The sequence below is a fragment of the Moschus berezovskii genome, chromosome 11 (assembly GCF_049115385.1).
Source record: "Moschus berezovskii isolate FMDL1 chromosome 11, NW_MosBer_1.0, whole genome shotgun sequence".
Classification (NCBI taxonomy): Eukaryota; Metazoa; Chordata; class Mammalia; order Artiodactyla; family Moschidae; genus Moschus; species Moschus berezovskii.
Window position 1 is genome coordinate 60,856,862 of NC_142470.1, and position 13,742 is coordinate 60,870,603.

The 13,742-nt window shown below is 48.1% G+C and overlaps 1 protein-coding gene across 1 annotated transcript; it reads right to left on the reverse strand.

Moving 5' to 3' along the window:
- Positions 1–425: 425 nt before the first annotated feature.
- LOC129539912 (interleukin-37-like) lies at positions 426–11,737 on the reverse strand. Its single transcript, XM_088841378.1, has 6 exons — positions 11,176–11,737; positions 8,382–8,513; positions 6,173–6,235; positions 1,932–2,051; positions 1,185–1,327; positions 426–757 (listed from the first exon to the last, which is right to left on the reverse strand). The coding sequence occupies exons 2-6, from the start codon at positions 8,461–8,463 to the stop codon at positions 509–511; spliced, it is 657 nt and encodes a 218-aa protein (XP_088697504.1). The 5' UTR covers positions 8,464–8,513; positions 11,176–11,737; the 3' UTR covers positions 426–508.
- Between the last annotated feature and the right edge of the window lie 2,005 nt (positions 11,738–13,742).

Below are 13,742 nucleotides of genomic sequence, written 5' to 3' on the forward strand. Positions count from 1 at the left end.
TGAGCTATATGCCCAGTATCTATGGAAACGACATACTAAATGGAAAACCACGCACCCAGGGCTCTCCATCACTAAAACAATACCCTAATTATCTGTGTAACTGAATAGAATCATACATTCTATTATGCTTATTGGGGTATGACCACAGGCCTATTGATAATTGTCCACGGTTAACTACCTAGGCTTAAGGCATATGAATCACGGGTTAACTTTGATTGTCAGGGAATTTGGGGAGGTGGGTTTGTGCACATACACTTAGGGTATATAAGGTTTTCCCAAAAACTGGTTGGGGTCCTTGGCTAAGAGGAGACTTTGCCTTGGGCCCCCTGGTATAATAAACTGCACTCCACTATCTGCACTGTCCTTCTGAGTGAGTTTGTTTCCCGGAACGCGTGGTTACAACACTATTAAGAAACAAAAAGAGGTTAATGAGTAGTTCCCATGTTCTTCTGCCATTGGCACACAGTTAGAGAAAAAAGGGCAGGAAGGCATCTGATGGGGCTGTTTCTTATTCGCTGACTTCACTGGGACTCATTTCGGTTTTGCAGATGTGCCGAAATGAAAACTCAGTGTATTTCCTTCCTCCACGACTTTTTGTCATTTCAACTGGTTCCCCAGGATTGGCGGAGGTGCAGACGAACCATCCAGGGTGGGCAGCCGACTCTAAGGTATTCCAAGAGCCGACTTTATTCCGATAAAAGATGAAGGGCAGACATTTCCATTTCTTCTGGGCAGCCAGGTTGGAAAGTTTCCTCTTCTAGGAGGCAAGAAAGATGAATTAGACAATATAGGCTTTGGGATGGAGAAAACTCAGTGTGTGTGCTCTTGAAGCAAATCCTTCCACTCAATACTTTCAGGCAGATGGATGCTCCTGTTATATTAGCCAAAATTAGAATTCGTGGAGCATCTGGGTAAAGAATCTGCCTGCCATGCAGAAGACACAAGAGACACAGGTTCAATCCCTGATTTGGAAAGATCCCCTGGAGAAGGGCATAGCAACCAACTCCAGATCCTTGCCTGGAGAATCCTGTGGATGGAGGACCCTGGCAGGCTACAGTCCATGGGGTTGCAAAGAGTCAGATACGACTGAAGTGATTGAGCATAGCACAGCACAGAGAGGCATTGAGGACTTTGACTTTCCACTTGGGTGGCCAAGGGCAGAAGAAACTGGCTGAAACCCTCACCTTCAGCTGCAGGGATGGCTGGCTTTGCCCTTTGTTCCTGTCACAGCAGAGACACAGCTCGCCTTTTGAGACGGCCAGGAGAATGGGGCTTCCTTTGTTCTCACAAGCTGACTTCACACGGGAGGCTAATACAAAGAAGGTTTCTGGAAAATGATAGAGGAATGGGTTGGTCCTTGGCATCAGGAAGAGGCCCTCTTGTCTGCTGGGGTTTGGGGCAAGATGTGAACACCTTTCCTTCATGTCTGTTAGTGGCTCAGTTGTGTCTGACTCTTTGCGACCCCACGGATTGTAGCCCACTAGGCTCCTCTGTCCATGAGATTCTCCAGGCAAGAATACTGGAGTGGGTTGCTGATCCTGTCTCTAGGGGATCTTCCTGAATCAGGGATCAAACCCAGGTCTCACGCATTGCAGGCAGATTCTCTACCATCTGAGCCACCAGGGAAGCCAGGGAAGCCCTTGGCTCTGGGTCAAAGACCCCCTCATCCACTCTGGCCAAGTTGCCCCTTCTTCCACAGTCTGGGTCCTTCTTTCAGAAGGAGAATCCTCCCAGAAAGACATTCCTCAAGTCTATTCATCATTACAGACTTGTCATCTAACTTCTAGCCATCCTAGTGGTTCCTTGACCCTTTCACCCTGCTCTGCCCCACCATCTGGAGCGGCAGGAGTGATGCAGCCTGAGCCGAGTCCCTCACAGGAAGGTCGTCCCCTGACTGTAGGGACAGAAAACACGACACTCCTGAGAGTCACCTGGGAGTATGTAGGTCTTATCCGGAACTGCTCTGAGGGTCTCAGAGTCCAGGACCAAAACTTTGTGATCCCCGTCATGGATGGTGAATTTCTCTGGGCCTCTGGCCTTCACTCTTGGACCTAGGTCAAAGTAACCAGATTGTAACATTTCACAATGAGCACAGAAAATTCGGTCGTGTGTGTGTGTGTGTGTCTGTGTGTGTGTGTGTCTGTGTGTGTGTGTGTGCACTAGATCAAATTAACCAGATTGTAACATTTCACAATGAGCACAGAAAATTCGGTCGTGTGTGTGTGTGTGTCTGTGTGTATGTGTGTGTGTGTGTGTGTGTGTGTCTGTGTGTGTGTGCGCGCGCTAGATCAAATTAACCAGATTGTAACATTTCACAATGAGCACAGAAAATTCGGTCTTCTGTCCCTGTGTGTGTGTGTGTGTGTGTGTGTGTGTGTGTTAGCTGCTCAGTTGTGTCCAACTCTTTGCAACCCCATGGACTGTAGCCCACCAGGCTCCTCTGTCCATAGAATTCTCCAAGCAAGAATACTGGAGTGGATTGTCATTCCCTTCTCCAGGGGATCCTCCCAACCCTGGGATAAAACCCAGGTCTGCTGCATTGCAGGCAGACTCTTTACCATCTGAGTCACCTAGCCCTTCGTCAATGGTCCTGGCCCCCTACCCTGCCTGTGAACTTGGCCATCACAGCTCCCTGAAGATTTCTCCCACCCCAGGATGTCTGCCTTGCTCCAAACAAGCAATTTAGCATGTATATAAGCACCTGGGCTCTGATTCTGACATATGGGTTCAAATCCAAGATCTGCCACTTACTACTTTAGAACTTGTTGTTTAGTCGTTAAGTCGTGTCTGACTCTTTGCCACCCCATGGACTGTAGCCCATCAGGCTCCTCTGTCCAAGGGAATTCCCAGGCAAGAACACTGGAGTGGGTTGCCATTTTCTTCACCAGGGGATCTTCCTGACCCAGGGAGGGAACTCATACCTCCTGCACTGGCAGGTGGATTGTTTACCATTGAGCCACCAGGGAAGACATACTTTAGGACTTAGAAGTTACTAAATCTCTCTAAACCTCAACTTCCTCATATGTGAAATGAGGGGAAGTGGTAATAACAGCGCCTACCCGTGGTCATGTATGGATGTGAGAGTTGGACTGTGAAGAAGGCTGATCACCGAAGAATCCATGCTTTTGAACTGTGGTGTTGGAGAAGACTCTTGAGAGTCCCTTATACTGCAAGGAGATCCAACCAGTCCATTCTAAAGGAGATCAATCCTGGATGTTCATTGGAGGGACTGATGCTAAAGCTGAAACTGCAATACTTTGGCCACCTCATGCGACGCATTGACTCACTGGAAAAGACTCTGATGCTGGGAAAGGTTGGGGGCGGGAGGAAAAGGGGACGACGGAGAATGAGATGGCTGGATGGCATCACCGACTCTGTGGACATGGGTTTGAGTGAACTCCGGGAGTTGGTGATGGACAGGGAAGCCTGGCGTGCTGTGATTCATGGGGTCGCAGAGAGTCGGACACGACTGAGCGGCTGAACTGAACTGAACTGAACCCGGGGTCTTGAGAGAATTCAAATGCTTAATCAGATGAATAAGAGTTAGCCAGGTATCTGCTTCCGAAATCACTCAGTACTAGTGAGTCATTACTCTTCTTAACCATCTCCTGCATCTTCTCACTGGGGGCATCACACCACCAGTACTGCCTGGGCTGGGACAAAACCCTGCTGAGCCGATGCATGGACAGTGGCAGAGCAGGAGTGAGATGTGGAGGTAGGAAGCGCCCCAGGAGCACAGCTTCATCCAAGATTTAGCTGGCATTGTCAGGTTCCCACGAGAAGCTACAGGGTTTGTGCCTGGCCTTGGAGGAACCTCCCTGAACAGTCAAGACCTGCCAGAAGAATACCAGGGGACTTCCCAGGGCCTGGCTTCTAGAGACACATTCGAGCCATTCCTGCCTAGAGGTGCAGCCACACAGGGAGTCTTCCCTACTGGGCCTCAGACAGGGCAGGTGACCCAGCCCTCCCTTGTAGGATGAAGGGCAGGAGCCCACATGTGGGCCGGTAACCATCAGGGATGGGTGGCTGTGAAATATCCAGGGTGATAACACAGTAGCCACCAAACCAGGTGACCGTGTACCATAATTATCCACCCTAGACAATTATAACCAGAGATGAAATTTGAAGTCTCGTTCTCATCCTCAGCAAAAAGCCCCTGACTGGTCTCAGCTTGGAATGTCCTTCTGGTCTTCTTCTTCTGCCCGTGAGTGGGGAGGGCTCCTGCTGGCTGTCCTGCCACCTCCTCCAGGAAGCCCTCCTAAGTCCCTCTGGGCCCACTTCCTCTCTGGACCATACAGCTCTTTGTACCCATCCCTGAAGCATAAGTATTGGTGTCCTTGCCCAATTTCCCTGCAGCATTGTAAGCCCACTGGGAGCAACTCCCCTGCCTGATTCACCCACCATCCTAGACCCAGCCTAGGCCCAGCCTAGAGCCCCCCAAATCACGGACATTTGATCAAAAAGATGACTAGCCCAGGCAAGACCCTAAGAGGCTCCGCAGTGGTGTAGGGTCAGATGAGATCCGTGCTTCTCAGTTCTGCTCAGGTTAGAATGTCCTAGGCAGCATTTCTGGGCTCTGGACATTCTGAGTTCATGGTTTGGATGCATGTTGATTCAGAATCATTAAACTAGATTAACTCTCAGCCTTTCAATGTGTCAAATGTTAACCAGACCTACAGACTCGGCCTTTCAGGGCTGTTGATGCTGCTGGTCTGAGGCCCACGCTTTGAGTGTCACTGTCTAAGGCAGTATTCTCAGTCTTGGCTATACAGCAGAAATCACCCGGTGGGTGATCTTTTAAGATCACAGATGTCCGAGCCCCAGCCCCCTGAGATTCTGATTCAATTGGTCCAGGGTTAGACCCAGACATACTATATAGGTCGCATTCCTAGCATTAATACTGGGCTTTATTTTTTCTAACCTTTTTAGTATTTCCTAAATCTAATCTTCTTTTCCTTCTGTTTCCCTCCTATCACACCCTCACTCGGGCCCCTGTCATCTCACACCAAAGCTTGGGTAGAATCCTCTTAACCTGTGTTTCTCACATTATGAAAAAACTGAAAAGTGAAATGAAAGTCACTCAGCCGTGTCAGACTCTTTGCGACCCCATGGACTGTAGCCCCCCAGGCTCCTCTGTCCATAGGATTTCCCAGGCAAGCATACTGGAGTTGCCACGCCCTCCTCCAGGGTATCTTCTGACCCAGGTATCGAGTCCGTGTCTCTTGCATTGGCACTCAGATTCTTTACCACTAGTGCCACCTGGGAAGGTCATGTAGTACCTTTCAGTTCAGTTCAGTTCAGTCGCTCAGTCCTGTCCGACTCTCCGCGACCCCATGAATCACAGCACGCCAGGCCTCCCTGTCCATCACCAACTCGCGGAGTTCACTCAAACTCACGTCCACAGAGTCGGTGATGCCATCCAGCCGTCTCATCCTCTGTCGTCCCCGTCTCCTCCCGCCCCCATCCCTCCCAGCATCAGAGTCTTTTCCAGTGAGTCAACTCTTTGCATGAGGTGGTAAAGCTTCAGCTTTACCATCAGTCCTTCCAGCATCTGTCACTTACTATTCGTGTCACCTGGCACAGGTAACCTGCCACTGTTCCTCAGTTTCTGCCCGTGGAATTGGTGATGTTAACCATTTCCTCATGGGGTTATGGGAAGTTCACAGGGTAGCTTGTAAGAAGCCTTTTAGCTTAGTGGAGCCACTATGGCCTTCGGGGTGTGAGTTCCAGGGCGCCCCCTGCTGGCCACGTCTCTGATTTTCATAAACACAGTGAGGAAGGACTTAAGGGTTTCCAGGCTCCTGGCCATGATCAGAGGGACTGCCAGGCTCAAAACATTTCTTCTCTTGTGCCCCTCAGCTGCTGCATATTACCTGCACCTCAGAAACCAACTTGGGCTCATCTTTCTTTTTTTAGTAAATTTATTTATTTTTAATTGGAGGATAATTGCTTTACAATATTGTGTTGGTTTCTGCCATACATCAACACTATACATGTTATCGGCCCTCCTGAGACCTGCTTCTACGAAGATAAAGCCTCAGCTCCATCCCAACACCTGAGGTGCCCCCAGTCTCTGATTCTCCCACTCCCCTGAAAGCCCAGCACCTCATTCCCCCACCCACACACCCTTACCCTTTACCACACTCATCATCAGTTTACCCAGGGGCCTTACCTGCCTGCGCAGAACTCACGGAGGTGATGCTGGGGCCTGGCTCCGAGGCATCTCTGCCTGGGTCTGGGATCAGAGACAGAGAGGTTAGCACAGGCAACTGACATTTTCAGGAGCATCAGGGGCCACTGACTGTCGTACTTCTTTTGCATGTGTTTTGAGAACCACTGAGGCAGAGAAACAGTGATGACATTATAAATAGCTTCCTTGGTCCAAAATGGTGGCAGTGAAGATTAAATAGTTTCGGGGGGGCTCCTAGTGTGGTACTGTGGATAAGAATCTGCCTGCCAGGGCAGGGTCCATGGATTCGATCCCTGGCCCAGGAAGATTCCGTGTCCTGCAGAGCAGCTAAGCACCTGCACCACAAGCACGCGCTCTAGAGCCCGGGCTCTGCAACGAGAGAAGCCGCCACAGGGAGAATGCCACACACTGAAGCGAAGAGGAGCCCCTGCTCACTGCAAGTGGAGAAAACCCGCCCGCAGCAGCAAAGACCCAGCACAGCCAAAAATAAACAATTGTTTTAAAAAGGAAATCATTTCTGAATGCAGAACTTCCTAGAGCCCTTACTTATTAGAAACACATGCACTATATTCTTCCAGTGGAGACAATATACCTTGCCCACGTTACTCTGAGAATCATCTGGAGGATTTTCCTTCATGAAACATCATTTGAGAAATTCCTGAATGAAGTGTCTGGTCATAAACCATACAACTCTTGCACATTGAGAACACAGAATCTGCTGCTGCTGCTAAGTCGCTTCAGTCATGTCCGACTCCGTTCGACCCCATAGACAGCAGCCCACCAGGCTCCTCCGTCCCTGGGATTCTCCAGGCAAGAATACTGGCGTGGGCTGCCCTTTCCTTCTCCAGAAGAGGAAAAACCAAGCCCTGTGCTCTGGTGTGAAGGTGTCACCCCATCTTTACTTTGCTGCTCCTCTGCCATCTGGGACAGCTCTGCCTCCCACCACTTTGACCATCATCCTTCCGTCTGTCGCTCCAGCTTAAACAGTCTAGGCTTCCGAGAAGCAGGAGGGGAAGGCTGGGGGAGAGGTGGCTCAGACAGAAGACTCTCCAGTTCTGTGTGGGGAACAGGAGGCATGCCTTCGCCTCTTGTGCAGCAACAGACAGAGGCAGAGCCAGGGTGTGGTCTCAAGGTCACGGTCTGAAGCTCCCTGGCATTCAGAGACTATGGTATCTGGTGTCTGCGCCTTAAAGTGTGTGCTCCCCACTGTCCTGGGGACAGAATGGGCAGGGTGGCCGCCACATCACCCGTGTCACAGGAGCAGGGCTGGTGCCAAACTGCTCTGTTGCCACTGTTAGCAGGTCCACATCCACCAGACCAACAACCTGATTCTTAGTTTTGCAACTCTGAACACTGTCTGTGGGTTGAAAACTCCAGGATTTGGTTTCTGGTGTGTTACAGACCTCTCCGTTCACGGTCTGTGCATTAGACAGTCATTTGGGTCAAAAGCCTCCCCTTCTTGTTCCTGTGGAACCGATATCCAAGTGCCTTCCTCCAGCAGGTACTCAGAAGCCCTGAGCTAGGGTCCCTTTTCCAACCCAGACTCCGAGAACCCCTTCCACCACATGGCTTTCTCCTCTGCCTGGGCCGGTGGGAAGGAAGAAGATGCCTTTGGAGGATTCAGAACTATTCAGGTGGTAGGGCTTCCCTGATGGCCCTGCCTGCCAATATGGGAGACATGGGTTCAACCACTAGGCTGGGACGATCCCCCATGTCGCAGAGCAACTAAGTCCATGTACCACAACTACTGAGGCCAAGTGCTGCAACTACCGAAGCCCAAGAGCCCTAGAGCCCGTGCTGTGCAACCAGAGAAGCCACTGCAATGAGAAGCCCACGCACCACAACTACAGAGTAACCCCTGCTCACTGCAGCTAGAGAAAAGCCCACACAGTAATGAAGACCCAAAAATAAATAATTTAAAAAAAATCCAGGTGTTGAATCAGGACTTTGCACCCCAACTCTTTGGATGAAGATTTAGCTACCATCTGGTGCACCTGGACACATGGGGCAAAGCTTCATTCTATCTTCAAGGATTTCTCTTGTCTAATTCATTTTCCAAGGAAGTTCTCAAAACTCACATACCAGGCAAGGTCAACAGGGAGAAGCTAGGTCTGGGCCCAGCACCTCACAAGGTCCCTCTTTAGGAGTTACTCTTTGGTTCTGGTGTGGATTTTTTAAATAAGAATTTTACCTTTTGAGGAGCACTGAGGTTCGTCTCTTTCCCAGTCTTCACAGTCCATTTTCATACCTGGGTTCTCCTCCGAAACAGACATTTTCAGTGTGAGGAAATGACTTAACAGAAGGCTGGGATGAAGGGCAGGACCTGAGTGGACAGGAAGAAAACTGGTAATGGCATCTTCTGACCCCAGAAGACCTTGCTGAATGCCTGTAAGTGTCCATCAGGCGGCAGGCCTTGCCCTCTGCCTGGAAACATTTGCTGCATCCAGGAAGTCCTCCCAGGGCTGGACCATCCTTCTTTGATGTTTGCCCCTCCAAAGCAATATTTTTGAAACATATCATTTTTATGATCTTGACAACATTTTAGCAAAATGAAACAGAAAATTCAAAGTATATTGTTCTATCATATGGAGGTTCCTTTCAAAACTAAAAATAGAGCTACCACATGACCCCGAATCCCACTACTGGGTGTATATCCTGATAAAAACATGATCCAAAAGGATACATGCACCCCAACGTTCACTGAAGAAGTGAACAATAGTGAAGACATGGAAGCAACCTAAGTGTAAATCAACAGAGGAATGGATCAAGAAGACACGGTGTGTATATACAATGAAATATTGTCCAGCCACTAAAAAGAATGAAACAGTGCCATTTGCAGCAACACGGATGGATCTAGAGATTGTCATACTGAGTGAAGTTAAGTCAGACAGAGAAAGAGCAATATCATATGACATCCCTTATATATGGAATCTAAAGAGAAATAATACAAATGAAGCTATTTACAAAGCAGAAGGAGACTCACAGACTTAGAGGATGAACTTGAGGTTGCGGAGGGGAAAGGATGGAGAGAAGGGATAGTTAGGGAGTTTGGGATAGACATGTACACACTGCTATATTTCAAATGGATAACCAACAAGGACCAATAGAGCACAGAGAATTCTGCTCATGGAGCAACCTGGATGGGAGGGGAATTGGGGGGATAATGGATGCATGTGTGTGTATGGCTGAGTCCCTTCGCTGTTCACCTGAAACTACAACATCATTGTTTGTTAATAAGCTATACCCCAATACAAAATAAAAAGTTGGAAGCATATTTTTCTAATCCTGGGACTGGAGAAAGACAGCCCACAGGCCAAATCTGTCCTACCACCTGGTTTTAAATAAAGTTTTATTGGAACACAATCATGTCTGTGTTTGCGTGTGGTCTACGGCTGTTCTCTGGCTGCAACAGCAGAGATCAGTCATTCAAAGAGAGTCAAAGAAAGCCTCTACAGCTTACTGTCCCAATCTTCATAGAAAAACTTTGCCAACCCCCTGCTAGAGTCTAGTCAGCAAAGAAAGGCCATTTCTTTGTGGCCTCTTGTCATGGAAAACAGAACCTCCAAAGATCCCAAGGAACTCAACTCCTGATGTCCTGGGGCAGGGCTGACTCAGAATCCCCTCACAGAACAGGCTTGGAAGAGAGAAGCTTCCAAATACCTTTGGATATGTACCAATGGTACATATCACCTCTCACCCGATTCACGAAGTCCATTCCCCAACATGAGTTCAGGGCAACACAGTGAGGGAAGCGGGGCAAGAATTGTTTATTCCCAATTTACAGATGAAAAATCTGAAGGTAGGTGACATCTCAAGGCTGACACCACTTTTAAGGTTGCAGAGATGGAAGTTTTGTGTGAAAACCCAATCCTTGGAGAAAGGCTTAGGAAAAAGACAAAGAGAGCCTAGGTGGTTTTATAATAAGTAAAAATGACTAGGAAGAGCTCCAGGGCTTGTCAGTAAGACAGTGAGCAAAGGAGAGGATGACCACTGGGCAGTTCTGGGGGGTGCAGAGAACTGATGGCTCTTTAAGGGCACAGATATCTACTATTTGATCCTCAGTAGTTCACTGTTTGCATTCCCTGAATTCACAAAGCACACCTACCTTTGCAGTTTGAGGGACAAATCAAGGGACACAGAGGACTGATGGCACTTGAGAAGGCAGAGAAATTGGCATTCACGGGAAGGCATCAGAACAAAAGATAAAAATGTAGGCATCCAAATACATGAAGATGCTGCTGGTGACCAGAAGGATGCCCACAGACTGGAGGACCTAGGGATGTCCCTGTGAGCTGTTTATGAAATTTGCCACCTATATCAAGGTAAATGCAGGAGGCTTCCACAGAGATTCCTAAAGAGGCAGTGCATTCAGCCATTGACAGTCATCTCTCCAGCTCAGATCGCTCAAAATATTGGGTTCCAAAATATCTTTCTGAAGACCAGCACTTTCCAGACTCTGGAATGAGTCTTCTCAGCCTTCAGAGAAGAGGCTGGCATTATGAGAGTTTGCAGGTTTCCTAAGCTCAGGGATTGCCTGGCCCTGGAGCAATGCCTGCTTATTGGTAGCCCTCCTAAAAGGCTTCCAGCTGCTTGGGGGGCTGACGGCAAGATGGTCTGGGCAGGTCTCAGAGAGAATATTTAGAAATTCAGGCAATCCATGGAGGGGCAGTCTTCTGTTAGGGAAATAACAAGGCAGGCACCAGTTGATGCTGGGCTCCTCCATCTATATCAGGTGATTTCTCAAGCCAGAGGTAAGGACCACGTGGGCTTCCTAGAGGCTCAGTGGTAAAGAAACCGCCTGCAATGCAGGAGATACAGGTTCAGTCCCTGGGGTGGGAAGATCCCCTGGAGAAGGAACTGCAACCCACTCCAGTATTCTTGCCTGGGAAGTCCCATGAACAGAGGAGTCCAGCGGGCTACAATCCATGGGGTCGCAAAGACTTGGGCATGATTGAGCAAATAAACAACAACAAAGCACCGCTTACCTGGGCCAGGGATCCCCAAAGTCTGTGGCTCAGTCTTGGGCTCCTGAAGCACTGTTGTCTTATACTCTGGAGGGACCAGGCGTGGTCCTCAGTTTGAGTAATCAATTTGGAAGCCTATATGCAAATGCAGCATCTCTCCAGCCTGTCATTGATGGCATCTGAGGTTATTAGTTCGTCACTCATTGCCTGCCATCTTTCATTCCCGAGGTATAAAGGAATTCCTGTGGGTAGTATCACATTGCCAAGGATCATGTTACATCCATTCAACACATTTCACAGTGCTTGAGATAGACTGTGTGGGTGCCCATTTAGTCTGACAACAGTAGCATAGGAAAGAGATGTAAATGGAAGGAAAGAGGAGACACAGGTTGGGCAGACAGCCTGGGAGGTGCAGGAAAGTCCCCAGCCTCAGGGTGTTCAGGCAGGTGTTGCTGTTCAGTAGCTCAGTTGTGTCTGACTCTTTGGGACCCCATGGACTGCAGCACGCCAGGCTTCCCTGTCCTTCACCATCTCCCAGAGCCTGCTCAAACCCATGTCCATTGCGTCCATAACGCCATCCACATCTCGTCCTCTGTCATCCCCTTCTCCTCCTGCCTTCAATCTTTCCCAACATCAGGGTCTTTTCTAATGAGTCGGCTCTTCGCATCAGGTGGCCAAAGTATTGCATCAGTCCTTCCAGTGAATATTCAGGATTAACTGCTGGGGCACCCTCATTTCAGAGAAAAAGGTTCTTCTTTCATCTGTCCTTCCAAAGCACTCCAGGATGCCACTGACGCCTCCCCCACTTCTTCTTTGTCCTCTTTTCCTCCGTGATGACATGCAAAGCATCCTCAAGGGACCTTCCTTTTTTAAGAAACTGTGTTTTATTGGAGTGTTTTTAGTAATCTATGAAAACACAGGTACTTTCTAAAATATAAACCTATTATAAAAATCTATTATTGAGTCAACACTGGAAGTAAACTGTATGTTGATCCATCTCCTTCCTTCACAATAGTCTATGAATATTCTTTTCTTTTTGAGACTATACTAGATTTGTAGTAATATATTTATCTTTCATTTTATAGTATTTTTGGTTTACTCTTAATGATGAGTGTAGATTCAGAGGTTAACATTTACCTAAGATATCTATTTTCAATCTAGAAGTAAATATCGAATAAAGGTACTCAGTTCAGATGTTTGATTTTTTTAATTAGGTTTAATATTTTTAATAGTTTTCAATACCATTGTATAAAGGGGTGAAAGATTTGTTAGCTGAAGTCAGATAATTTCCCCACACATTACTATTGAACCCTGCCTTGTTTACTTCATCCATCTCCTAGATTTCATAAAATCTGTAAAAAGCAGTAACTTTCAGCAGATTTACCTTCTCCTGTTCCCTGGTAGATCTGTTCAGGAGTACTGTTGTCATTGTTTTTAGCCACTAAGTTGTGTCCGACTCTTTGCAAGCACATTTCAGAAACGTGAGGTCCCTTACCCAAGACCACACACTGGAGTCCCATTGTCCTCACGAAGCACTGACCATACCCTCTCCCGGACGGGGTCCCAGAGACTCAGAGCTGTCTCAGACTCTGACTGCCTTCTTGTCACTGAAGAGACCCTGTGAGAGGGGGTAACGGGTGTGGGGACAGGTGACACAGACTGACACAGCAGTGCAGTGAGGGGTGGCTGAGTATACAGGTCATCAGAATAAACTCTGAGAACACGGGGGACACTCCTAGCTTTTCATTTGTGCAGAGAAAAGGAAAATTTAAGGTAACATCTTCTTCTATAGGTGACACTAGTGGTGTAGAACCCACCTGCTGATGTGGGAGACTTAAGAGACATGGGATCGATCCCTGGTTTGGGAAGATCCCCTGGAGGAGGGCATGGCAACCACTCCAGTATTCTTGCCTGGGAAATCCCATGGACAGAGGAGCCTGGTGGCTACAGTCCATGGAGTTGCAAAGGGTCAGACATGACTAAGCGACTAATGCTTTCACTTTCTTTTTTTTCTTCAGGTGCTAGACTGGATATTGAAGGTACACTAGAAATTGGTCCATGATTGCACTTGCTCCCAGGATGTTCACAGTACATGAAGTGCCAGGCAAGGGGAACAGGAGAGAAGGGCATTTTCAGCAGAGAAAGTGGCAAAGGCAAAGGCCAGGGGCACAGGAGAAGCTGTTCTGCTCTGGGCATGGCCAGTCCTTCTGCGTGGCTGGACCTTGGCATCAGGTTGGCTGGGAGGTCAAAGAATTTGCACAGAACAAGCTGGGCACAGATGCCACACAATGCCCTTGGGTTTGGGGTCCTTAGGCAGGAGGGAACTCCTTCAAGTTTTCTTTTTATAATGCTCTCTTTCACACAATGTGAAAGCCACATCTGGGCAGAGAAGGGCTGAACTGGGAGATAAGCCAAAAGGCAGAAGCCAAGGATAACATAGGATGGATAAACAAAGTCCTATTGTATAGCACAGGGAACTATATTCAATATCCCGGTATAAATCATAATGGAAAAACTATGAAAAAGAATACATAAATGTATAATTCATCACTTTGCTGTACAGTATAAATGAGCATAATATTGTAAAT

What these genes read in the sequence shown, in the direction of transcription:
- LOC129539912 (XM_088841378.1), bottom strand. Translation starts at nt 8,463, where the DNA reads ATGTCTGTTTCGGAGGAGAACCCAGGTATGAAAATGGACTGTGAAGAC. An exon ending in CGTGAGTTCTGCGCAGGCAG is followed by an intron (nt 2,052 to 6,172) that starts GTAAGGCCCCTG and finishes ACTTTGACCTAG; the next exon opens with GTCCAAGAGTGAAGGCCAGA. An exon ending in AGCCATCCCTGCAGCTGAAG is followed by an intron (nt 758 to 1,184) that starts GTGAGGGTTTCA and finishes CTTGCCTCCTAG; the next exon opens with AAGAGGAAACTTTCCAACCT.